At 51.7% G+C, this 27,043-nt stretch overlaps 1 protein-coding gene across 10 annotated transcripts; it reads right to left on the bottom strand.

The window, feature by feature from the left end:
* Nucleotides 1-157: 157 nt before the first annotated feature.
* Nucleotides 158-27,043, bottom strand: TJAP1 (tight junction associated protein 1). Of its 10 annotated transcripts, XM_069489024.1 has the most exons (12): nt 26,986-27,043; nt 26,392-26,538; nt 25,898-25,967; nt 7,733-7,830; nt 6,921-7,098; nt 5,254-5,282; nt 4,356-4,517; nt 4,084-4,150; nt 3,810-3,839; nt 2,923-3,030; nt 2,709-2,792; nt 158-1,964 (listed from the first exon to the last, which is right to left on the bottom strand). In XM_069489024.1, the coding sequence occupies exons 5-12, from the start codon at nt 7,017-7,019 to the stop codon at nt 861-863; spliced, it is 1,683 nt and encodes a 560-aa protein (XP_069345125.1). In that variant the 5' UTR covers nt 7,020-7,098; nt 7,733-7,830; nt 25,898-25,967; nt 26,392-26,538; nt 26,986-27,043; the 3' UTR covers nt 158-860. The 10 variants fall into 10 exon arrangements, with proteins under 10 accessions (XP_069345125.1, XP_069345130.1, XP_069345121.1 ...); XM_069489029.1 differs by lacking the exon at nt 3,810-3,839 and having other exon boundaries at nt 6,921-7,043; XM_069489020.1 differs by lacking the exon at nt 25,898-25,967 and having other exon boundaries at nt 6,921-7,043.

Below are 27,043 nucleotides of genomic sequence, written 5' to 3'. Positions count from 1 at the left end.
CCCCTCTCCCACTACCTGATGCTCTGTGCCCAAGGAAGCCCCAGGCAGAGTGGGGCAAGGGGGAGTCACTAGCAGACTAGGATAAGACTAGGACTGGGAATACTCAAGAATGGGGAGAAGTGTGGGAGAGGGAAGGTCATTAAGACACATTAGGCCATACCAGTAAAATAGTTTTATTTAATTTTAAAATAGTCATCAATGTGAAAATTTCCCAAAGCTGGGAGTAACAGTCTAGAGCCAAGGTTGGGAGGGGAGTCAGGCCTCACCTAGAGCCCAGCTTGAGGCCCCTAAACCCCACCCTCCCTTCCAGAGGGAGGGAGGAAACAGCTGAAGGGAGCCCTGAGTCAGTCCTCTCCCTCATCCCCAAGGGCCAGCTGCACCACACCCCTGTGGGCAACAGCTCATGGAGAGGACGTTGGGAGAGAGGGAAACAGGCAGAAAACAGGAATTAGAGGTTAATGACCCCAATGACCACTCCTCCCACCCCCGGCAAAATAAACAAGACTCATAACTATGAAAGGCGGATGGAAGATGAACACTGATAAACCCCTCAGCTCCCCAGAACTGCCCGATCTGGGCGGGGCTGATTGGAGGAAAGGGCCTGAGACCCAACTGCATGTTACCTTTGGAGAATAAATATTCCAAGAAGAAAAGGGAAAAACCATGAGGCAAACTGTTGCCAGTCACAGTCAACGCAGCTGAAAGGCCTGGCGCGGCCCATCACCTCACCCAGTCCACACAGGGACAGAGCTGTCCAAGTCTGGAGAGAGAAGAGGCCGGGGCTGGGGACCCTGAGCTGCAAGGGTGTGGGGCCTCCTTGCAGTCCCAGTGCAGCAGTGGCGGGAAGGCAAGCAGGGGCCCTAGTTGAGCAGGTTGCCCTGCTCCTGGGCCTGGGTCAGGCTGTCCTTGCGGTGCAGGTGGTGTACCCCCATTCTCTTGGGGCTGCGCTGGGGGCGGCTGGAGCTGGGGAGTGGCCAGGCCCTTCCCTCAGCGTGGGAAGTGCCAGGCCCCCCTTCTGTGCCACTGTCACTGGGTAGCAGGCTCTGGCGCTCTTCCTCAGGGCTGATGGGCAGGTTCAGCTCTTCTTCCTCCTCCTCCTCCCTGGGAAAGCCAGAGTCAGGTTCTGTCGGTAGCAAAAGCCCACTCTCATCGGCTGCGGAAGAAGGTGCCCGAACCACCTCATCTCTGTCAGTGGGGCTAAGAGCAAAATGGCGCTGCAGCTCCGGGAGTGCATCACATCCAAAGGCTGTGCGCTGGGCCACAGCGGCAGGCGGCGGAGTGCGGTCCACAAATGCCCGCTGCCAGCTGGCCAGCAGGTCCTCTTCAGAGCTGGTGGAGCTGGCGGGGGCACTGAGCGTTGGGGGGGCTGGGCTGGGCTGGTGGTGGGGTGAGGCCTGGGCTGAGGCAGGGCCACTGGGCCCTGGGCTGGGGCGGGCCCGCTCACTCCCCTCCTCCACCAGGCTCAGCGAAATGGCCTGGCGGGTAGCGTAAGTGCAGTTGGGCAGGGGACTATTGCGGGGGATCCGAACCTTATCCTCAGAGAACTCTATTACTCTGCGGCCAGGATACAGTGGGTGCGGTGGAGATGGGGTAGGGTAGGGGCTTAGCTTCTCAAAGGCCGGCAGGGGCAGCTCCTCCTCTGGGGAGCCCCCTGCAGTACCCAGAGAGTGGCACTCCCCATTGGGTTGGGGGGTGGGGCTGCCAGGGGCCGGGGGACTGGCAGGATCACCTGAGGCACCCCCACTCATGTCCACGTGCACAAAGACATCCTCAGCCAAGGGGCGCCCAGCACTGCCCGACTGTGCTGAATTGAGCAGTAGAGACTCTGGTTTCTCCAACACCCGGGCAATGACTGAGGTAGGCACCACAGACCCTGGGGCCAGGCTGGGAGCAGGGCCTGGGCTGGCAGCCTCTTGACCATTGTGCAGATGTTTCCGAACCATGTCCTGTAGCTCACAGGGCAGCTGAGGTGAAGGTGCAGAAGAAGGGAAGAGACATAAATGGTCGCAGCTGGAGACAGCTTGACTCACGGCAAAAATAACGGCTACCATGTTCAAGTACCACTGTGTTCTCCGTGCATGCCAATGCATAACCTCATTTCACAGATAAACAGGCTCTGTGCAGATAAAATAACTTGAAGCTTTTGATTAACACAGGCAGGATTTGAACCCAGACCTGCTGCTGCTGCTGAGACCTGTGTGCTCTCAAACTTCTATTTCCTCCATCTCAGCAGTGGCTTCCAAACCAGACTTAAGTTTGGAGAATCTGTACTGATTAGCGGCCTTAGAAATACCTTTACTTCTACAAGCTGCATCAACCTTGGGCCTGAGGCTTTGGGGTCTAGAGTGTGCCCCTTGGGGGAACAGCATCAGATGGGCCTAATCCTCTTGCAATATGCTATGGCTTATAGCTCTGGCCATTCCCTCTTCAGGACCCTCCTGCATGGGATCCTAAAACCGAGTCCCTCTCTCCCTGTCTCTTATAGAAACACCAATGGGTTAGCCCCTAGCACTAGCAATGAGCCCTTCACAGCATACAGGACACCAACCTGGCAGAGTTGACTGGCCTAAGAGGCAAGATGGAGGCAAGAGGAAGGCACAGTGGAAAGGGGGGAGTTGAAGGCAGGAGGATGGAGAGAGGTGCAGAAACTGGAGTTGGAGGAGTCCTAAAATCACTGCAATAGTGTGTGTGAGGGGTGTTCTACTCACATCAGCGAACTTGTGGTTACGGAAGTGGGACTTGTTGCACTTAAGGAGCTGCACAGCCAGGTTGCAGTCCAGCCGGTACCGCTCCTACAGATACAGACCTGGTTCAGAGCCCGGCCCGGCCCGGCCCGGCCCGGCCCTGCCCAGGGGAGCAGGCTGGGGCCAGGACAAAGCCAGCCACAGGCAAGGAAGGCCTGAGCAGGCGAAGCGCGCGTACATTGAGCTCCTCCAGCTTGTTGATGGTGTTCTTGGCATCCAGCAGCTTGTTGGTCAGCTCCACGATCTCCCAGTCCAGTGTCTTCCTATCCATCTCGGCCTTCTTGATCTGAGGCACAGACTTGTGGTAAAGCCAGTCCACACCCCAACCAGCCCTTCCTCCCCTGCCTCCTCCCAGCCCAGAGACACAGGAGGCCACAGGTGCTAGGGCAGCCAAGGCGGACAGACCAGAGACAATGACGGACAGACAGAAGGAGACCAGGAACCTCTCCTGCTCTCCAGGCTGGCTGAGGAGGGAGGGGAGTTTCTGACTGTGACTCCTGCCATCTGGGCCCAGGACAAAAGCAGTATTGGAGCTGCCCATCCCTTCAGGGGGGTTCAAGGGGTTCCAGGGGCTCTAAGAACCAGGCAAGGCAGCTGGTACCTCAGAGGCAGTAACTGCAAACCAGGGGGCTGATGCCTATGTGTGAAGCTGTTTCTAGAATCAGGCTAGGAAGACGGAGAGGGGAACAAGGCTGGGTGGCAGCCAGGGGCACCTGTGAGGTTATCTAGTCGAGCAGGGAGGGAGGACAGGTTCAACAGTAGCCTTCTGATCTTTAGCTCAGGAACTGGATCTGCAGCCTCCCCTCCCCGCACATAGCTGGGGTTTGCTGCCACTGCAGCTGACAGCTGTGAGTCTTCACTAGTGACATCAATCAGTCCCTCTGCTAGAGCTCCCAGCTCTCTCCTGAGAGGGAGGCACTGACTAGTAAATGGGCCTCACACAGGGAAGAGGAAAGGAGTGGGTGTACTCAGGTGTACTTGAGGGGCAGAGGAGAGTAACAATCCCAGATCTCAGCCGAGGAGGCGGCCAGGGCAAGGGAGAAAACACACAAACTCAGACGCAACTGCAAAAATCCAGCTGTGGCTAAGAGAGGCCTGAGAGGAGAGTGCGGCAGCAACGGTGGCAGCGTGAGGGGGAAGACGAGGAGAGAAGAGAAACAGTGTGAGCATTAAGACAGTTCTGACTGGCACAGCACACTGAGGTCCCCTCCCCACCACTGTCCCATCCCGCTGTCTCCTCCCCAAGCCCCAGGGCAGAATGGCATTCCCCTGGCAAATCCTAGCCCGCTGACACGCTCTGAGCATAGTACCAGCCAAACTGCCCTCCTGGACAGATTACCAGTGTGTGCAGCTTGTCTTCCAGTTCCTGGTTGGTCCTCTGGGAAGCCGTGTAGCTGTTCTGCAGCCTGTAGACGGATAAAAGGCAGACCCCTGGGTCAAGATCCTCTTCAGGCCCTACTCAGCCCCTCCTCAATATTGGGGCAAGTTATTCTCCCCCCTCCCAGGACTTCAGTTTTCTAATCAGAATCAGATGACCTCTGAGGCCCCTTCCAGCTAACCTATGAATGGCGAGATATATGCATGTGTGTGTCTGGTCCCTCATTCCCACACCTGCGGAACTTGTCCTTAAACTTGTCCAGCTCCTCGCGGCTCTGGCCCAGCTCCAGCTCCAGGCAGTCCTGCCCGATTTCCAGCTCACGCTCCAGGGCCTCGGTGCGTCTGGTGGCGGAGGCCAGGCGCCGGCGAAGCTCTTCATTCTCCTGCTGCAAGAGCCTGGCGAGGTGGGGGGTCAAGGGCAAAAGGTCATCAGAGATAGAAGGGCCAGCCTGGAAGCTCCAGGCTGGGCTCAGGAAGGAGGGAGTCAGGATGACATGAAGGCAGGCAACTGGGTGAGGGAGATTCCTGGAGACGCAGCCTGAGTCTAGGGCAGCGTATTCCACAGGCCTGCTGGCCCTGAGAACACAGCCTGTGTTGGAGGGTGCGGGGAGGCAAAGGGGATGGTAGGGGATAGTCGACCTCCCCCCACTACTAAGAATGACAAGACAGAACTGGGGGATACAGCTCCCAGCCTGTCTCTGGTTACAGCCAAGCCAGCTGGCCACCAAGCCCCTGGCTCCAGTTTCCCCTTGCACTACCAGGCTTCTCCATTATTCATCTCTTGGAAATCCAGCCCAGCACTGCCCTCCTCTGACAGAAAGGGCTTTAGGGAAGCAGCTGGCACAGGAGGGCCACTCTGTTCTCTTTGGAGCCAGGAGCTAGGGAAGGGCTCCCTGGCAAAAGCAGGGCCCTCAGTGCCATCTACCTCCTGGTTCCAGGCTCCCTCGGAGCCCATGAAACAACAAAACTCCTTTTTCCAGAAAGAACATCCACAACATGGAGCCTCCTCCTAGAGTTCCTAAAACAACCCATCCAACTGTTACTTCTACCTAATCAAGAAAAAGTCCAACTGTACCAACAGCCTAGCCTGGAGCTAAGAGGGACAGAGCTGAGGCAGGCAGCAGATACTCACTTCATCCTTTCCGTGTCAGTCAGGGGCTCCTAGACAAAAAAGAACAGAAGCTTGAGGCTCAGCTCTGGACCACTGGCTTCTCGGTTGGCTCACCCTCCAACCAGCCATACAAAGGCCCAGGTCTGAAGCCCAAAGACTCCCACAGCAGAAGAGAGCTGCGGAGCCCTCTGGAGATTGAAGCAATCTAGCAATGCCTGGACAAGCCTAGATTGTGTCAACCAGAAGATTCAAGAACCCCCTGCAAGCTTTACCCTTAATCCTAAAGCCATTTTCAAATGGGTTCTGGTACCCATACTACCTCTCCCTAGGGATAAAAAGGGCCTCCCAGCTGTTCACTGGGCTTCTCATGGGCTGTCTCCACACAGCCATGGCAGAGACCTTCCAGAGAAGTGAAGAAGCCAGGCTGGGCTACAGAAGAGTTCTGAGTCCTGACAAAGCCCTCTCGGCCCCCTGGGGATAGTACAAAGGCAGAATCAGGATCTCCTGGAGGCTCGGAGGAACAAATAGGAGAGCCTCTGAGCTAATCCTGATCAAGGGGAGTGAAGTGCCTTATCTGGCTTTTAACCTCCTGCCCCACCTTCCCCAAACCCCTGTGTTGCTCATGACCTAAGAGTCAGAGCTCAGCCAATCACAGGGAAGACCAGGCACATGCTACGTATGGCAAGCGGGAAGCATCAGGGCCCACTCCAAATGGAGCTAACTGCATCAGAACTACAGTCATGGGCAGGAAAACCAGATACGTGGCCCAGATCAGGGACTTTGGAGCCACTGACAACTGGATTTGACCCTGTTCTACCACATACTGGTTACATGACCTTAGCCTTACTGAGCCTTAGTTCTCTCATCTATAAAACTGGGGAAATGCTCACTGGGTAGCACCTATGGTAATAGCTGGTTATTTTTATTTAATGTTCCCTGAAGTAGGCAAGTCATGGCATTTTTGCCCCGAATCTAACCAAAGTGGGCCACGGTGTGCCTGATGCTCGACATCTGCTGACTGTCTCTCGGGTTCTTTATATCTGCTCCATGCACTGCGCCGGGGAGGGGACACGGCAGCAAGGGGGGCAAACCTCTGCAGCACCCGTTTCCTCCTTCGAGCTTAATGAGGGAGGAGAGCCAGCGTGGAGTCTGTTGTGCAGTTGACTGCAGGCCTCCCAGGAGCACAGCCTGGACCTAACAGTCCCTGGCCGAGTGCGTGTTTAACAAATGTTAGCCAAACAAAGCAAAGCTGGAGAAGGGCGGGACAGTGGAGAGCAGCTGGGCTGCGGGAAACAGCTGGAGCACTGCCTCCTAGTAGCCCCCAGAGGGGCCACAGGTTGAATGGCTCCCCTCCACTACGGAGGATCAGAGTCCGGCCTCCAGCAGGTGGGGACCTCTCACTCTGGGGGGCTGCCTCTCGCAGGGAGAACATTGTACAGGATCACTTCTGCTAAGCTGCGAAGACTCTGGGGTTCCCTGACATGTGGACATATGCCCACAGATAGTCCCCCGACGAGCCCACATTGCCCCGCCCAGCACTGCTGCAGCTATGGGACCCCAGCCCGCCCCAGCAATGCTGTGCTCCCACTCTCACTCGGGACCAGAAGCTCGGGCAGGAGAAGTCAGCAGACACCTAGCCGCAGGGGCCTGACCCTGCCAGCCAGGGCAGGGCTACCAGTCTTGCTGACCTCCTGCTCGAGCCGGGATCCAGAAATTTCCAGCCTCAGCTCCCGATGTTCCGGTGGTGCCTTCCGGTAGGGTTTCTTAGCAGGGGCTGCACTTGTCATTCTGGGAGGTGAGGGCTCCTCCACCTGCCAAAGGGAAGCAAGGAAGGAAAAGGCTCAGATGTGGTCAGAGCCTTCTGGACTGAGAAAAAAATGGTAAAAGGGGACATATGTAAGAGCCACCACACAGAGAGACAGGCCTGCGCCATTGCTGGGGTCATTAGAAGGGCTGGACTTTGGTGTGTCAGTCCCCATGGGGCGGGGGAGTACGGAGTGTGGGGTGCGGGTCCAGTGGGGAACAGACAGGTGGAAACAGCAGGGCCTAGGGCCTGGGCACCGGAAGGGGCGTATGATCCGCTGAGAGTGGTGGGGAGTAACAGCAGCCGGCCGCTCTCCTTTGTGGCCTCAGAGGGAAAACTGCTCTGTATGTATCAGTTTTCCCAACGCTAAATTGGGAATAAGAATAGCACCAATTTCACAAGGTTGTTGTGACGATTATGTAAAGCACTTAGGAAATGTTCAATAAATGTTAGCTTTAAAAAAAATCATAACCAAAAAATAAGGGTTTGAGAACATTCACCTAACCCAGGCTCCTCAGCGGGAGTCTCTAAGCTCAAGAGAGCTGTCTGGCCACAGCCACGAAGGCCAAGCCCCTGCGGCCTCCACCACTCCCTTTTCACTGGCTCCCACCAACAGAGGACACTTGCCTGCCTCCTCACCTGCAGCCTCCCCGGAAGGGAGCCAAACGGGGCGCACAGGCCTCGTCAGGGACATACCGTCTGTTTGTCGGCAGCTCTGTCTGTTCCGCTGTCCGGGAGTTAGCCCTCGGCTCTCCGCATCCCACGGCCCCTCCACTTCCTCTAGCCAACAGCTCCTGAAACCAGAGAAGGGAAGAAAGTGGAAACCAGGTGTCAGCCGCCTGTCTGTCAGTGTCACAGGCCTGCCTGCCCAGTCTCGGACCTGGAAGTCCCCCGAGGGAGAGCCAGGCAAGAAGGCCAAGGAGCAGGGGGTCTGAGGGGAAAGCGGTGGAGGCAGGAGACAACCGGAAGCACTGGGTTCCCGCCTTTCTTGGTGACAGCACTGTCACAGGCCCAGATGAGACACAGGTGTGTCTGTGTGTGTGTTCATGGTCTCAACTTACCACATGCCCAATTCTAGAATAGGTCTGGTTCTGTCCTGTCCCTACCCACTTCATCTCCCAGACCTTTCAGAGTCTGCCAACAACCAAGAGATCTGGGGAATGTGGTTTACAAATGAGAACACCAAGAAAAAGCCTGGAAGAAATGCAAGAAGATGGGGAGAGAAGATGCCGGAAAGAGAGTTCCTAGCAATGTTTCCAGAAGGAGCTCAAAGACTACTTCTGTGTACAATGGGAGTCAACAGACTTCACAATGAGGAAGAGTAGGTCCCAGGAGAAAATCTGAAAAGGCAGAAATTTAGAGCAATGGTTGTCAACCAGGGCAATTTTGCCCACCTCATTCCCCCAGGGACATCTAGCAAAGGTCTGGAGACATATTTGGTTGTCAAAACCTAGAGGGGAGGGGTGCCACTGGCATCTAAAGGGTAGAGGCCAGGCATGCTGTTAGTCATCTACAACACACAAGACAGCTCCCACAACAAAGAATTACCAGCACAAAATGTCAACAGTGCCAACACTGAAAAACACTGGTATGGAAAGCCCAAGCCTGGGGAGTTGAGACAGGTCCCAGGCTCAGTTCCAGCCTGCTTCTGACACGCTGGAGCCCTGGTAACTCCCTTCCTCACTGGATAAGCCTGTTCCTCATCTACACAGAGGTGGCTGGACTGAGTGACCTGGGAGGTCCCCTCCAGGTTCTTGGGGTTCCCAGATGGCCCCACCTGTAATAAGCTGGGCCGCAGCATGGGGGCAGCAGCCACCACAGTGATGAGTGGAGGCAGAAACCTCAGTTGGCCTTCTGGGCATAAAAAACAATCTCTTCCCGCCCCCATCTACCTACACAGAGCTGGAGGCTGAGGGAAGCCTTGCGGGCTAAAGCATGTGTTCCTACCGTCGGGACATGCCCTGGCCATGACTCCTGTCACATTCCAACAGGGCCTGGGGCAGGAAGAGTGGTGAGGAGAGAGGGAGGGTGGGGAAGCAGGAGTGGTCTCCCTCCTCTGTCTGGGCAGCCTGGTCCGTGGCTTAGGGTTCTGGGGGAAGCTGGGGCGTTGGCAGCACAGGTATAAGCCTTGAGCCACGAGCCTCCGGTCCCCGCCCCTTTGACGGGAGGCAGAACGTGTCCCCACAGGGCACGAGCAGCATGCTGTCGGGCTGACTCCCTGCACAGGAATCCGGGCGGGGCTGAGAGGACAACACATTCCTGGAGTGTGGGGGAGCAAACAAGTCACCCCACAGGTTCCTTGCGGCTGCCCATCCAGAGGGCCCCAGGGTGGGAGCTCCTATGGCCTGAGGGAGAGGCCCAGAAAGTCCCAAAGCAGCCTGGGTACCTGGGTTCTGATCCTCAGAAGGTGTGTGGTGGGGGGGCGTGCACAGGAGTTGGAAAACAGGGTAGGGCCAGAGACACAGGAGTAAGAGACGCAGGGAATCAAGAGCTTCCACAAAATCAAGGGGCAGCTCTAGAGAGCTGGCCTCTGGCTTCTCGCCTTCTGTACAGAGAAGCCCAGGCCTCGCTCCCTTCGCCCATCTGCCCCCCGTCAGCTGAGCAACCCTTTCTCTCTGCAGGCCCTTCCTCTATTCTCAGCCTCTTCTCTACTTCCCTATCCCCGTTCCTGCCGAGGCCCATGCTGCCCTCTAGGTACCAGGACATGTGTACAACGTGGCAGAAAGGCAGGGAGGACACCAGCATGCTCAGGTGTCTGTAATTCTACCTGTAAAGAGAGCTGCTCACTCCAGGCCCCGCAGCCCTCGCTCTGGTTGCCACACGTCCTGCAGCTCATCCTGCCTTGCCCTGACCATAAGTCCCCACTCCATGGCCCTACAGCACATATTTATTCCCAGGGCTCTCACGGCCAGAGATAACCTAGCTTGCTGAGCAGGGAGGACACTGCGGATGTGGCTGGCAGTGGGTTGGGTAGGAAATGCAGACACCCATTCTCTGGGCATGGGGTGGGTGGTGGAGGTCATTCTCCCTCAGCCAGAGTCTACTCTTTCAAACACACCAGCGTCAGAGGGAGGGGAGAGGACTTCCAACTAGGAAAGCAGAAGGCGATGCCCACTGGGCAGAATCCACCAAGAAGCCATCAGTGTTCCCAAACACCAGCTGGGGACAGCTGTGCCACTCCCTGCCCCACGTCCATACACACAAGGGTGTGTTGGGACACCCAGGCCCTATTCTAACTCCTGAAATCTGCTAAGTGCCCCAGATCCAGCCCATGAGGGGCCTGCAATGCTAGCACCGAACCGGGACACGATGGGCCTGGCAGCCCACTGTCTTGACCGGAAGCACCGCAGGGACAGTGAGAACAGACACGGGGAGGAAAGCAATGCGAGGTGCAGTGGACAAAAAAGCGAGAGCAACTAGACAGTTGGGCCCATAAGCTGTGAGTAGAGAAAGGGGGTGAGTTAGAAGGCACCAGAGCAGTCCCTCTAGGAAGACTCAGCTATGCATGTGGCCTCTCCTGGCCACATCTCCCTCACCCAAAGGTTTCCCAAGTTGCCCTGGAGTGTTTCAGCCCAAGGAGGACTCCCAATCCCGCTTCCCAGGGAAGCGGCTAGACAAGGCAGAATGGACATGGGCCACGACGAGCAAGCAGCAGCCAAAGATAGCCTCTGGGGCCTCTTAGCTTCTGGATGCTGAGCTGGCTCCAGGGCACCTCCAAGAAAATAGTCTTCTGGAGGGAGAAGGAAATCAATAGGAAAGAATTCCACCCTGCTCCCACCCCAAACTACCGGGACTCAAGGAATTAGGGGCAGATGACTCAGGATGAAGGACTACCAGGTCATGTGCTGGGTCTGGACCACAAGAACAGCTGTGCCCTGGGAGAAAGGCTGAGGCCTAGGCTAAAACCTCTGGCTGACCCAGCCTGGCCTAGGGCTCCTTGGGCTGGACCTGCAGGCACCGTAGAGGGGGAAACCAAGAAGCAGCGGCAACCCCTTCCCCATCCCATGAAGGTGAAGTGAAATGGGAAAGGTGCTCTCCTCCCCACTCACCACCCCGCCCCCTTCCTCTTCTACACAGCACTCATTCTTCACTTACTGAAAATCAGTTCAGAGGAGAGACTCTATCTCATATCTAATGGGGCGGAGAGGGGGTGATGGCTTCCTAATTGCCATGTTGCAATCTGCCAGTCAGTGCAGGCCGCCTGTTGCCGCCTGCCCTGTATTAAATACCTTCTCCCTGATTACAGCCCATGGGGCACGATTAGCTGCCTTCAGAGAACAAAGTCTACCTTCATTAGAAATGGGACTCAGCACTCACAGTGAAGCTGCACTGTGAACCCAATGAACAGCTGAGCACAGTATGGACAGAGACAGATGTAAGGTACAGTCTACACCAGAAGTTGGCTGAGTGGTGTCCTTTAATCAAAGGACAAAAAAATTGCCAAGCATCGCTCTTTACCCAGCAGATGAGACTCATACCTGCTCCCTTTTGTGGATATGTGTATTTTTGACCAGGGGCTTCCACCATGGTCAGAGATTGCTGATGCTGGAGACAGAGTGAGATAAGAGAGAAACCTCTTCAGAATCCCAATTCTCTCCAACCCATTATCCTTACTACTACTCCCAGAAACACCCACAGGGGGCAACAGCAAAAAAGCTCAAGGCCAAGAGCCAAGGATGCCCTCCCACTTCTTTCTGCCTTCCTTTTTGCTAGTCAGTCCAAGGCCAAGGCCAAGTCAAAGGAACAGGAGAGGAAGGGAAGTATATGCATCTAGCTTTCTCCCTGCTGAGGGCTCAGAGGCCACCCCTCAACACTGGCCCAGGACAGGGAGGAATGACTCCAAAATGGATGTGGTTCTTCGGCTTTTCCAACTTCAGCCTTCCCCTACCAGATGTCTCCTGTCCGTTCCTCAAGTTCTGCACTACCTCACTCCACAGCTCCACTGACCCGGGATCAGCTGCCCTGCCCTAGAGACCAACTGTCTCCCTACTCCCACATCACCAACACCCCTTTTAAGGAAATACGGCCCCAACGGTTTATCTGGGCTCAGATCATTTCCGAACCTACTGATAAGCCCTTCTGCTCGCAGCTGTCAATGAATCAAGCAAGTAAAGGACCTTGAGCTCAATCCTCTGAATCAGGGAGGGCCCACACACCACCACAAAAATCATCAAAGCTCTTCTTTATAACTCACTCAAGGAAAGTTAAATGGAAGTTGGTAATCACTACTGCTATTGAAATGAAGGGAAAACCCAGCCCGGTTTCAGAATATACCAGCTGTGTTGTATGTTGCCTTAATTCCCTCGGAAGCCAGCAGCATATAAATAAATAATAAAAATAAATACAGGCCCTTCCTGTAGCCCCTAATAAAACACTAAAACACAAATGTCTGATCATACAGGGACTGGGGCCTCCCCATCAGCAACTGTCCTGAGATATAAGCCTTGGATATAGAGTCTCTGAACTCTGCAAGCCTGTGGGCAGCTGCGCCCCACTGGGGGTCGGCTACATCCCTGCAACCCAGGTCTGGCTGCCTCTCGAGGCTCTGAAATCCAGTCTCTGCCTCCAACTGATGTTCAAGAAACATACCACCACCCTGCAAGGGCCAGCCCTGTGGCCAGGTGACCCAGCAGTGGCCGAGGGGACTGCCCATGAATGTCCCAACCCCCGGCACCAACACAGCAGCCCTTTTCCACCTTGACTGCTTAGGCGACTGTGAGCAGAACAGTCCCCCAGCACAGTGAGCTGATCTTACCAAAACTGGGTTCAGCCTCCCCCACATCATCCCCCAGGTGCCCCTCCCACTTGTCACCAGCCCCCAGCTTCCGGCATGCAGCTGTTCCTGAGATACATGAGCAAAGCCCTCAGCAATCTTGGGCGCGTGGCAGGCAGGCAGCCAACAGCTCACGGGGTGGGGCCTGGGCAGAGGTTCTGCTCTGAGCTGATGACTAGTCTGTGCCCATGCCAGCCCTGCTGCCCCTCCAACAGCTATGCCCGCTACCCCTCTGGGCAAGTACAACCTCACCCTCTTGGGACAAGCTGCCTGCAGCCCTGGCCTGGCCCCCTGCCTACTCTGAACAGATAGACAGGGTTTTGAAAGCCAAAAAGGGTGGGAATTATTCTGCCTCAGAGTAATATGAGGACTCAGAACTAGTGCTGGTGAGTGAGAGCTCACCTGGCTCCCCACCTGAGCAAATACCTCAAGTCTAACCACCTGGCCTCTTATCCAGGCAAACACTTGACAGGAACAAGGGGGCCGAAGACTAGTGATGATGAGCCAAGCCAACCAAGCCCTGCCCTCAACAGAGACATCACCAGACAGTCCCCAAGTTCATGGCCTGCATTTCACACTAGACCCTATGCCTTCTCCTAAGGAAGGGCAAAGTGAAGGAATGGCCCTAAACTAGGCCTCAACTCCAGGCCTCTTTTGCTTTCCTGGACAAACCAAGCCAAAACGCCCTCCAGCTTGCTAACTCCCTATTCAGGGTCTTTAAATATCCCTACGGCACCTACACCCTCTCACATTTACACATACCCAGCCCATGCTGTTAGTCAGGCCGTCCCTGTCTTCTCCCTCCCAGCCCAAGGAAAACAGAACCCACTTAGAGGGCCTTCAGTCTCAAGTACGGCCTGTCCAGCCTACCCAGGACTGCACTGCCTCCAGAGGCTGGAGACACAGAGTCTGTCTAGAGTTACCTGTGAAGAGCAGAGGGAAGAACCAGGCATCCAACCTTCCCATTATTTCCTGACCCTCTTTCTCCTTCCAAGCCTGGCGGGAGGGAGTCAGGTGGGAGCCTCTCCATTCCCCGGCTGCACTCACCAGTTTCCCAATATGAGGCCAGGACCTTTTCTGGGCCAAACATGGAATCCAAAGCCAGGTCCTGCTCCTCTCTTGCTGAGGCACCCTTCCCAGCTCTTCTCGGCTAAAGTCCACCTGAAGCTCCAGACGTGGAAGGGGGTGCGAGGCCAAACTCCACCCAATCCACCTCCCAGGGCAACGGTCGCCAATGGGAGCACATCTCAGGTGGGTACCTGGTTCTGGGCTCCAGCATTCAGTTTAAGTAGCTTCACTCTTTGTCCAGGGAACTCCCCAGAGCTGGGCCAAGGTTCTCCTCAACCTAGCAAAGCCCAAAGAGAACTGTGCAGGTGATCCTACTTCTTATCCCAGGGTGAGAGTAATGGGGCTGCTACCCAAATTTCTCCTCTTGATAACGGGAGGAAACTATCTGGTCTAGAAGAAAAGTCCCTTCCCACTCTAGTTCCATCTGCCTCTGAGGCATGAGAAGCAGAAGCGGCATGGGTTTTCTCAAACTTTGTGGTGCTAAAAGCACAGATTAAACAGAAACTCCAACCAATTCTGTTTTAGGGGCGAACTGAGGAGCACAGTGCTGACTGAGGGGAGGGTGAAGGGGGTGGTGGAGCCCAGCAGCAGGCTGGTGACAGGCAGGTAGCTGCGCAAAGGAACTCTCTCTATCCTGGCCATAAAGGGGGCACATCCCATCCACAGCAAGGAGACTAGGAAAATGGAGGGGACCCAGTAGTAAGGACAAGAAAGCAGAGGAGATGGCACTATGTAAGCTAAGGTAAGGAGGCAGCCAGGCGGAGGGGAGGAACGGAGGACAGAGGCTCTGCTGGTGGTACCCTAGGGCAAGTTAGCTGGCCAAGGTCAGACTCACAGGGTTAGTGTCTTCTCCCCAACCAGCCAGCTCTCCTGGTTAGTGCGGTTAGCGACAGACTCATGGCAGACGCCCTTCAGGCACTCCATATAAACAGACAGCTTGGTTTGTGAGCAGCCCAACTCCGGAGCTGCAAAGAGAGAGCAGAGGAATGCCAAGCTGCATGGTGCCTGAGGGACACATTGCACTCTCCTGGCAGGGCACGCGCCTCCAGACTTACCACTAGACCCTCGGGGGCTTTCTCCCCTCCAGAAATCATGCCAGGTAGAAGTGGAGCCTCTCCCCGCCAACCAAAAAGGCCAGCCTGCTGACGCCAGGCCACAAGGCTCTCTGGCTGGTCAACAGAAAGGGAAGACAGCTGTTGTGGAAGTGGGCACAGCTCCTGTAGCTCGCCTGTTCCCAAACACTGCTGCCAGTCTGCACCAGGGCTCCGAAAGTTGGGCTGTAAGAACAAAGCCACCCACAGCTGCGGCTGTCACCCATCCCAGGCCTGTACCAGCAGAGTCCATCACACCACCTCCCACAGGCTCTGAAGAAAGGGGCTGGGAGAGAACCAGCCCTGGGATCAGAGGCTGCAACAAGAGCTGAATCAGAAAGCACAGTACAATGGGGCAGTGTGTGGCATGGCCTAGAGCTAGGCCAGTGAAGGGTAGGGGCGGCACACTGCCACCTTACAGTTTCTGAAAGGGACAGGGGAGGGCACTTCCCAGGGAGTCAGCTCCAGTGGGACCTGCAGGGTTGAAGGATGAAGGCTACAGCAGGCTTCCAAGACCACCAACCCTCTCGGAATGAGCAATGCTGAAAAAGGCTAGTTTCCCCATCAGAGCAAGGCAGGAAACAGCAGAAATAACTCTTTCCTGAAGCCTTCAGAACCACCCTGGGGGAAGCGACACCTCCCAGCTCAGAGATCACAAGGCAAATGTGACCATAGCAGTAGAGTCCCAGACAACCCACAACTGTGGTCCCCAACCCCCAAGCCACAGACCATTACCGGTCTGTGGCCTGTTAGGAACGGGGCCACACAGCAGGAGGTGAGCAGCAGGCAAGTGAGGGAAGCTTCATCTGTATTTACAGTGGCTCCTCATCCCTCACATCACAGCCTGAGCTCCGCCTCCTGTCAGATCAGTGGTGGCATTAGATTCTCATAGAAACCCTAACCCTACTGTGAACTGCGCATGCGAGGGATCTAGGTTGCGCTCCTTATGAGAATCTAATGCCTGATGGTCTGAGGTGGAGCTGAGGCGGTGATGCTAGTGCTGGGGAGCGGCTGCAAATACAGATTATCACTAGCAGAGAGGTTTGACTGCACAGTAAATGTAATGCGCTTGAATCATCTCAAAACCATCCCTTCCACCCCCAGTCCATGGAAAAACTGTCTTCCATGAAACCGATCCCTGGTGCCAAAAAGGTTGGGGACCGCTGCCCCACAAGATGTGTCCCCTGAGGCAGCAGGACAGGATTATAATACACATATCTGCAAACACCCACTGATGTTAAACAGAGAGCAAGATGTTGGCAGGGAAAAGACAGGAGAGGGGCTCTCTCTCCTGTTCTAGGAAGCCCCCAGGCTCTGTGATGATTCTGGGTAGGAAGGGAAGAACAGTCACCACCCTGGCCCCACATATGGGCCTGGCCTTCTCTCAAACCTAGAGTCAAGATTCACGCAGGGCCGGGCGCGGTGGCTCACGCCTGTAATCCTAGCACTCTGGGAGGCCGAGGTGAGCGGATCGTTTGAGCTCAGGAGTTCGAGACCAGCCTGAGCAAGAGCGAGACCCCATCTCTACTAAAAATAGAAAGAAATTATATAGACAGCTAAAAATATATATAGAAAAAATTAGCCGGGCATGGTGGCACATGCCTGTAGTCCCAGCTACTCGGGAGGCTGAGACAGGAGGATCCTTTGAGCTCAGGAGTTTGAGGTTGCTGTGAGCTAGGCTGACGCCACGGCACTCACTCTAGCCTGGGCAACAGAGTCAGACTCTGTCTCAAAAAAAAAAAAAAAAAAGATTCACGCAGACAGAAAAAGCCTCCGATAGGCTTCCCAACTGCCTCTCACTGGGCTCCCCACATTGCTCTGACTACAGCCCCAGAGCTCAAAAAAAAACCAAGGCCTGACTGGAGAAGATGAGGCAACAGTCTAAAAGAGAAAGAAGACAATTCTTCCAATAGACCCTGACCCTTTTCTAGACTGGTAAGAAAACAAAGCCACTGACAGGTGACCTTGAGCATCCTCAACCACAAGAAAACTCAAAAAATACCAAGTCAGCTAGGCGTGGTGGCTCACACCTGTAATCCTAGCACTCTGAGAGGCTGCAGCAGGATTGCTTGAGGTCAGCAGTTCAAGACCGGCCTCAGCAAGATTAAGACACCCATCTCTACTAAAAAATAGAAAAAATTAGGCCGGGCGCGGTGGCTCACGCCTGTAATCCTAGCACTCTGGGAGGCCGAGGTAGGCGGATCGTTTGAGCTCAGGAGTTCGTGACCAGCCTGAGCAAGAGCGAGACCTCGTCTCTACTAAAAATAGAAAGAAATGATCTGGCCAACTAAAAATATATATAGAAAAAATTAGCCGGGCATGGTGGTGCATGCCTGTAGTCCCAGCTACTGGGGAGGCTGAGACAGGAGGATCCCTTGAGCTCAGGAGTTTGAGGTTGCTGTGAGCTAGGCTGACGCCACGGCACTCACTCTAGCCTGGGCAACAGAGTCAGACTCTGTCTCAAAATAAAATAAAATAAAATAAAATAAAATAAAATAAAATAAAATAAAATATAAATAAATAGAAAAAATTAGCCAGGCATGGTGGTGCACACCTGTAGTCCCAGCTACTCAGGAAGCTGAGGCAGGAGGATCGCTTGAGCCCAAGAGTTTGAGTTGTTGTGAGCTAGGCTGATGCCACAGCACTCTAGCCTGGGCAACAGAGCGAGACTCTGTCTCCAAAAAAAAAAACCCAGGTGGGTCTGGTTTGCTTTTAGAAGGTGGAGCAGCAAGTGACCTGGCTAATTTAAGGTTTCAGAAATCAGGGAGTCACTGCACTAAAATAGGATTTGAGAAATCAGATCATTTATCTCTTTTCCAAGCCAAAGAAGAGAAGAGTGAAGGGGAGAAACACGCATGAGACGGGAGTGCTGATGCTCACATGGCTCTTGTATCCATCCCGATTCCCACTCAAGGACACTGTGCCCGACAATTTCATCTCAGAATAAAAAACAAGCCCACAGAGACAGGCAGGGTGCCTGCATGGCAAGGACCTCTAGTCAAGCTTCTCCATCCCTCCCAGGAAGCCAGCCCCAGAGGAACCAGTACACTGGGAAGGAGGCTATAACCAGGCTCCTCAAAGGATCCAACAGGGACTATTCTACTCCTGCGGAACTTGTTAAGTGAACAGAGCAAATTAAAGCACAGTACACATTAGTATTGAGTTCTGGGGTTTTTTTAAGGTGATACATGTTGAGGAATGTCCTGAAGTATACAAAAATGATTAGAAAGGTGCACGATAAACGGTGAACAGTGGTTCCCTATCTTTGGGGAAAGGGGTTAGAGAGAAACACTGAGAGAAGAAAAGGAGGATCTTTTTACTTTTTATTTTCTATACCTTTCTATATGGATGGCATTTTATTCGAGGGACATACATTACGTTTATGATGAAACCAACAGTTCCTAGCTAGACAAAAACCCTCCATCTATACTGTGTTTTACCATTCTAAAAGCACTTTCCCTTCCATTATATTTCCTTTGATCCGTATAGTCTAGTGAGGCACAAAGAACAGGTGAACTTCCTCCATTTTGAGGTTCAGAGAAGACAAGTGACTTACTCAAGATCACAGGCAGAACTGGGACAGAACCCAGTTGCAAAGCTAGGAAAGCTCTCTTCTCCAGGGAGCCACAGGAAAACCAGGACAATTCTGCCCTGACATCAAGACCCTCAAAGACTTCTGAGATTGAATCCCCTACTTGGCTTCTCCGTGAAGGTGTAAAGAGGCCACTGCTCAGGGCCCAAAATGATAAACACAGAGTTCTATCCTATTAGTTAGCTGAGTGGAAGTCCAGGGCTTTTGGGGCTAGGCTGACTTCCCAGTAGCTAGACCCTCACCTCAGGGGGCGAAGTTCCCTGCCACCACATAGAAGCTTCTCACACAAAGAGGGGGCCATGTCCTTTATAGATTCTCTCACTCTCTCTCTCTTTTTTTTTTTTTTTAGAGACAGGGTCTTGCTCTGTCACCCAGGATGGAGTGCAGTGGCATGATCATAGCTCACTGTGGCCTTGAATTCCCGGGATCAAGTGATCCTCCCACCTCAGCCTCCTGAGTAGCTGGGACTACAGGTGTGCACCACCACACCTGGCTAATTTCTTTCATTTATTTTTAGAGATGGGGTCTCACTATGTTGTTGCCCAGGTTGGTCTCAAACGCCTGGTCTCAAGTGATCCTTCTTCCTCAGCCTCCTGAGTAGCTGAGATTGAAGGCATGAGCCACCACACCCAGCCCTTTATAGACTCTGTCACCTATCAGACCTTTGGCACCTACAAGATATCAACTAACAAAGAAGAGGTCCCATCCTTCTACTCATGGCCAGTCCAGGAGACTCAGTCCCTTTGAAGCCTAAAGTATACAAACAATCCAGTCCAGGTGGCTCACCCAACCCATTCTTAAATCTGCTTAACATACAATGCAGTGTATCACTCCCACCAAGATGCCATCAGTGAAGATATGCCACAATGCAATGCACACTCCCACACCAAGGAATAGCGGGCAGAGGCGAGGGAAAACTCCTGCATTCCATGTTTAGCTATTGGTTTCGTCCTTGTGATTTATCTGGGCATTAACAAGGTTGTAGTAAGCCCTGGCTGTGAGCACAGAGCACACCTAGATGGGATTAGCAGTATAACCAGAAAAGCAAGCAGGTTACAGTGGGCATTGGAAGGAGCTTAAAGAATTACAAAGAAGATGCCAGCAGCCAAAGACTTTTTAGGAGATGCTAATTAAGCAAAAAAAGCTACTGGTGTGTACTTCACCTCCTCTTTTAACCCCTTCCTGCTGGCTTAGGGAAGTGTTATTAAAACATACAAAGGCTAAAAGGGAGACAGCCAAGCCAAGTACCTGGAGGATCATTTAACCACATGAATTCAACCCTAGAAAATAATTAGTAATGTTATTGTTAACACTAGCACCTTTTGTTTATGCAGGACCTTTCTTTCTAAGAGCTCAAAAGGTTTTGCCAGATAGATTCCATCTGCTTTAATCTCACTGAGGAAGAACCAGGATGGATCACATAGTAGCCAGGATTGTTCAGCACTTACTATGTAGGGCCTAAATGTTTACCCTTCAGTAAAAGATCTTGCCCCTATGAAGCTTCAGAGATAGAAGATCTTACTCCTAGCAAGGAGTAACTCCTAGTAAGGTTAACTGCCACTTAAACTATAGCATGGTGCGTGCTCTGAGACACAGAAAGGTACCTGGCTGGGACAAGGGTTTAAGGACCAGACAAGGCTGCCCTCTACAGAACAGACATATCTTCCTCATCTGACCGTAAGTTCACACTGGAGTACCACCTGGCATTATACACTTACGAGGTCTAAATTTCTGGAAAGAAGTTCCTTTGGTGTTTGTTGGAAACTGATGCCCTAAGGACCAGTATCCCCCCACAACTACACCAGAAACACAAAGGTAAAGAATGGATCATGACTCTCAGCTTCCAGCACCATTTCTGGGAAACATCCAAGTTAAAACTATTCTGTGGCACAAGAAGACCATCAAAGCCCTAAGAAAATGGGGGCCAAGAAGTCTGGCTTCCTCGGTACCTGGATGTTCCATCAGTTTCACTCAACATTTTTCAGTTCTAAAAAACTGGAGAACACAGATCCTGAAACTCTCCATCCAGTCATCCACTGCATGTAGCCTTCTATTCCAGCTTTAATTATATTACAAAGACACCATCTAGCCGCCCCCGACTGTATCCACAAGGTCACCACCAACCTCACCAGGACTAGAGAAGGCCAGAATATCATAATCCATCAAAGGAGTCACCACAACACAAAAGATGGGGAGAAGCATCAACAATCTTTGCACACAGGTTGCTCACTGATGTTCCCAATCTCCTCTTTTTTATTGCTTCATCATAAGAAAGGAGACTCTCAATCTTACTCCCACCTCAAAAATGCTCCTGCCGGCCGGGTATGGTGGCTCACGCCTGTAATCCTAGCACTCTGGGAGGCCGAGGAGGGTGGATGATTTGAGCTCAGGAGTTGGAGACCAGCCTGAGCAAGAGCGAGATCCCGTCTCTACTAAAAAATACAAAGAAATTAGCTGGACAACTAAAAATATATATAGAAGAAAATTAGCCAGGCATGGTGGTGCATGCCTGTAGTCCCAACTACTCGGGAGGCTGAGGCAGGAGGATGGCTTGAGCCCAGGAGTTTGAGGTTGCTGTGAGCTAGGCTGACGCCACGGCACTCTAGCCAGGGCAACAGAGTGAGACTCTGTCTCAAAAAAAAAAAAAAATGCTCCTGGCTACCTGGCAGAAATCAAAAGGCTTATTCTAGCTTGAATAAAACAAAGCCTTTTCTTATTCACAGAGTTTTCCAAAATGGGATTCATTCATTCAACAAATATTTGCCAAGTGTCCTTTATATGGCAGGCACTATGCTACATGCTGTGAACTCATTATCACTAATGCTCAATATTCCTGCACAAAAAAAATGTCACCCTCATTTTAGAGAAAATGAGATCAAGAATCCTACCGGTTAAGAAACTTGCCCAAAGTTGCACAGGTGGTAAATGGCAGAGTCAGGATTTAGAGTAGTTCTGCCTAGCTCCAAAATCAGACTCTTTTCACATTGCTCACCACCATCCCCACCAACTCCCCTCCACCTCATGATCAGGGAGGGTCCCTCCTCCACAGGACAGCAGCCCAGTGAAAGAAGGAGACAAGTAAACAGAGACCTCACCACACTACATGGCAAGTGCCAGAACAGAGGTTCAAACAAAGTGCTGTGGGGGCCAAGAGGACGAAAGGAAAGCAGGGGAGGCTTCTCACTGGAGGTGACAAAGGAGCTGGGTCTTAGGGGACGAGCAGTTTCAGAGACAGAGGTGAGCATTATGGACCAAGTGAAGTGCATAGGCAAAGAAAAACAAAATAAGTGGATAGCCATAACAGGTTTGGGAGAAGTGGGAAATCTAGGAGCAATGAAGCACCGGATCAATGAGGTGCAATGGCAATAACTCAGATTAAAGGGTTGGGTTTGGGCCACAGTATAAGAGGCCTTTTGCATGCCAAGCTAGAGTGTAGACTTTAACTTAAATAAAGAAGAACCCATGACATTTCTAAGGGGAGAATCTTTTATGGGAAAACAATTTTGACAGCAGTATGGGAGATAGAGTGGAGTGGGGGGAGACTGTCCACCACCTTTCATTCATTCTGCGGGCACCACAGCATTATAAAGCACCTGTTGTATACCTAGCACTACTCCAGAAATACAATAGTGAATATAAGACATAGTTTCTGTTCTCAGGGCCCTTAGTCTTGTGAGAGTCAGACGAGTAAATAGGCAATTATGATACAACATAAGTGTTAGACAGATGCTCAGAAGGGGGGCACTAAAGGAATGTGAGGTCCTAAAGGAAGTGACATTTAAACTGAGACCTGAAGGACAGAAAGGTAAAGAGTGGAGGGGGGGAAAGGTCAGGAAATGCATTCCAGACAGTAGCACCAAAGTGGGCAAAGGCTGAGAGACTAGAAAGAATACATTCAGAGAACTATTAAGAGACTGAATCTAGGCCGAGCGCTGTGGCTCACCCCTGTAATCCTAGCACTCTGGGAGGCTGAGGTGGGAGAATTGCTTAAGCTCAGGAGTTTGAGACCAGCCTGAGCAAGAGCGGGACCCCCATCTCTACTAAAAATAGAAAAATCAGCCAGGTGTCGTGGCACATGCCTGTAGTCCCAGCTACTTGAGAGGATGAGGCAGGAGGATAGCTGGAGCCCAGCGCCCAGGAGTTGAGGTTGCAGTGAGCTACGAAGACGAAGACACCCTTGCACTCTACCCAGGGAGACAAAGCGAGACTCTGTCTAAAAAAAAAAAGGCTTAATCCAGGTGAGAAATGAAGGCTCCATTTACCCAGACATCCTTGGCACCCTAAATATGGTGGTGACAAGGAAGTGAAAGGATTAAATTCAAAGATAATACCTGAATAACGGGCATTATGAGGAGAAACTGATTTAAACAACAAAAAGAAAATGGTAAAGGAGGAGAATTGGTTCAAAATCTGTCAGTTTTCACCTTGCAATTCAATCATTTCCTAAAATGTGACCTGAATCCAGAAGTGTCAGGACTTCTACCAAAGCACAAAGGTTTACTCTATAGAGATAACACGTTTTAGCACGCTGACTGCAACACAAACCAAGACAAAGTACACTATCCTGAGATACACAGCTCCTAAGTTAATGGAGGAGGGGAGTAACTGACAGATGCGGTTTACCTTTCAAAACCATAAAAAATAGGAAGGTTCATCACAGGGCCAGGTCAGAGTTCCCAGGGAAAGCCGAAAGTCTTGAGCCCCTAACTCCCTGAAAATCTAGGTAGACATAGGCGTGTGCCTACACTGATGGCAAAGTAGAGAGTCATTTACAGAAGAAAAAGATGGGCCCTGAGGGTATGTTAAATAGACAGGACATGACTCAGAAGGAGGGGAAGAGTGAGTCTTAAATACAGGGCAAAGGAAAGCCAGTCAATCAAACTCTGGGCACACCTCTGCCCCAAGGCTGCACCGGGCCTCCTGCCTGGCTAAAGAGAGAACTGAGCACTGTGCCAGGGCCTTCTTCAGACAACACAGGCTCTAGCAGCACATTTGTTTTCCATTTTCCCCTCAAGCTGAGGGGCGGGAGCTATTTTAAATGCCACCTATTTTTTTTTTCCTGTGTTGTTTGCTATTTTAAAAAGATTACATCCAGTTTGTCTATGAATGTAATACTACTCGACAGCTCATGTCAGTGATCAAAGTCAGAAATGAGCCTTATATTTACACCTACATTAAAGAACACACACACACCCCTTTAAGGTATGCTCAGAGTGGATCCCAATGTCAATCTGTCCACCCAACCCAGGCCCAAGGTTGAATCATGTCACCAAGTTGAATCATGAAGAAAGCCCAGATTTGCCTAACATGGCACAACGGGCTCCCTTTCCACAGTCTCTGCTCCAGTTACTATTTCTGAGAGGAAGGAGAAGACTATGATGAAGAAAGAGCTCAGCTTCTGAAAAATTTTTAAAATAACTAAAAAAATTTTTACTACAATATGGGTATATATCTAACCATCATGACAAACAAATAAGAGATACAAAGTGCCACTAAGCATATTTGAAAGTTAACTACATAACAACCCAAAAAAAAGGAAAAAAAAAAGTTCAATCGCTAAAGCCAGATTGCCCGGGTTCAAATCCCAGCTCTGCTATTTACTAGTGGAATGACCTTTAGCAAATTACTTAACCACTCTGCCTCCATTTTCTCACCTGTAAAATAGGGATAATAACAGTGTCTACTTCATATGGCTGTTACAAAAATTACTTAATACTTGTAAAGCGCTTACAACAGTGCCAGGCACATAGAATGTGCACAATAAGCATCATCATTATTATTATTATCATCATCACTCAACTGCAGAGAAGATAATTCTACAGCCTCACAGCTTCAAATAGGAAGTCACAGGTAGTTCAACATAGCTTTAAAGAGCTTAATGAGGATATGCTCACTACATACAAAATCTATAAAAGGTGTGCTTCATCTCCCTAGCATCAAGCTAGCAGGCCAAACCACTACAGATTCCCCATAAAAAGACAGCAAGTTCAACTATGAAGCAGAAATTAGTGCTGATACCTGATTAGTGTAACAACTGATACTTATTGAGTGTGAGGCACTAAGTAACCACATTAGTGTATTAACTTATTTAACCTCACAACAACCCCATGCAATAGGTACTCTCACCATCCCATTTGATCGATGAGAAAGCTGAGGCATAGAGAGCTATGCAATTAATAAAGGTCACAGAGCTACAAATGGCAAAGTCGGGATTTGAAATAGGCAGCCTAGTTCCAGAGTTAGTACTCTTAACCATTACGTGTGCTCACCACACTATCCTCGGGTGATTATAATTACAATTTCCAAGGAGACACAAACTGTCCTTAGAAAAAGGTGCTCAACCTTCTAGAATTGGAGTCACAACTAAATAAATGTCATCAGTTCTTCAACTGCCTGAAGGTAATGAAGCTAGCCTAGTAACAGTGATTTGGGTTGTTCTATCTGGAGTAAGCCTTTTAGAGGGTGGGGAGGAGGTAGGGAGCAGATAGTTAATGAGTTCTAGATCAAACCAGACCTCCCAGTCCAATCATGAAGCAGATGCTGGTCCTGAAACAGGCTTCAGTAAGAAGCCTGCTCCCAACTCTGGCTTGGGCATAATAACCACAGGGCACTAAAGGAAGTGAGGACCACATTCACTGTGCTCTCTGGTTCCAGTCCCCTTCCCTTCTCTCTAATACCATGTCCACTACCACTCAGGCCATGCTTAGTTTAGTTTGGCTAGTGAAACTGATTTCTTTTTAAGTGCTTTGGTGAGGAGAATACAAAGGAAGAAAGCTACAGAAAATAAAAGGGCAAGTCCCATAATCCTTTCCTTCCATCACCACACAGTCCAACTGTAAAGCAGCCCTCAAATATCAGGGGTCTCAGGGACAGGGAGTGAGGTAATAAACATGCACAGAGCTTTATACCAGTCAGCTTGACTTCTTACCATAAGCTGATCTTGGTCTTTTCTTTTTTGAGACAAGGTCTTGCTCTGTTGCCCAGGCTAGAGTGTAGTGGTGACTTCATAGCTCACTGCAGCCTCAAACTCCTGGGATAAAGGGATCCTCCTGCCTCAGCCTCCCAAGTGGCAAGGACTACAGGCATGCAATACGACACCTGACTAATTTTTATATTTTTTATAGAGACAGGGTCTCACTATGTTGCCCACGTTGGTCTCAAGCAATCCTCCCACCTCAGCCTCCCAAAGTGCTAGGATTACAGGCATGAGCCACCACACCCAGCCTGATCTGAGTTTCTTTTTCCTAATCCCAATCTGCCTTTGATATCCCTTACCTCTGATATCCCCAAACCCCAAAATCCACATCCCCAGAGGAACACTAATGAGCCCTTCTTACCAAAAAAAAAAAAAAGAGCAAAAGTAGACAGGCAGCAAGAATGAATTCAGGAGTTAGTAACAGCAGGTACCTAAATGGTCAGTGAACACCATCAGAAATTTGTTTTCTCATGACTCCCCACCATCTGTCACCCACAAATCTCCACTGCCAGGCAGGATGCCAAACTGAAGATGTGACGAGGATATTGAAGAAACAGTGATCATGTAGGAAACTGCTTGTGACAGGGATGCGTTAAAATATTTTCAGCCTAATCTCCAGGCCCTTATCCAATATGGCTTGCAGAGGTGAAGGCACACAGGCTCAATTCTACACCAGTTCTCAAATCTCAGCCTGCAATCTAAGCAAAACACTAATTTAGGGACCACAGGCAAAAGACAATCTCCATACAAGAGCATCCTTCTCCGATGAAATGATTCTCAGCATCACTCTAAGCCCAGGCATCCTGCTCCCAGGGAGCATGCCAGCCAGAAATCTGTCATTGGAGGCCACCTTACCCGCTCTGGGGAGGGCTGGGGCAAGTCGCTACCTCTTCTTCTTTCCAAGTAGGCACTGTGATTTCTTCCAGTCCCCGGGGCCCCTGAGTCTTCAGCTGAAATTGGGGCAGATGCTGCTCTAGGAGCTGTGGAAAGCCTGATCTAAGCCTGGAAGAGGGTCATTTGACTGGCTTTAGTTCCTACCTTAGTAGATCTGCCCAGCATCCTTTCTCACTACCCCTCTGTACTAGAAAAATCGCTTTCCCCTCCCACCGGCCTGGTACAGTCCGGCCTCTGTCCCACGCTCCAGGCTTCTTTACTCTCGGCTAAGAAATGCTCCTCCAATTCGTGACTCTGCTTCTCCAGGGCCTGTACAGCACCTATTTGGGGGTTCTCTCGCCCCAAATTCCCTCCCCTAGGATTGCCACAGGATCCTAGGCCCCCTCCCCTCCGCCCCATCTCCTTTATTTCTCTCCGCCTCCGACGTTCCTCCATTTCATCTCCTCTTCTCAACCCCGGAGCTAGTCTCCCCTCCGTCCCTACTGCATGCTAGGGTCCCCGAGATTCTCCCCAACTCTAGCCTCCCCGCCCGACTACTCCAATCCCACAACAAACTTTCCGCCGCCGCCAGCCGCCTTCACACCGCCATCTTGCCGCGGGGCAGGCCGGGTAG

Source organism: Eulemur rufifrons, chromosome 15 (genome assembly GCF_041146395.1).
Source record: "Eulemur rufifrons isolate Redbay chromosome 15, OSU_ERuf_1, whole genome shotgun sequence".
In the NCBI taxonomy this organism is placed as follows: domain Eukaryota; kingdom Metazoa; phylum Chordata; class Mammalia; order Primates; family Lemuridae; genus Eulemur; species Eulemur rufifrons.
Note: the sequence above shows the minus strand (reverse complement) of the source record. Positions and strands in the feature narration are given on the sequence as shown.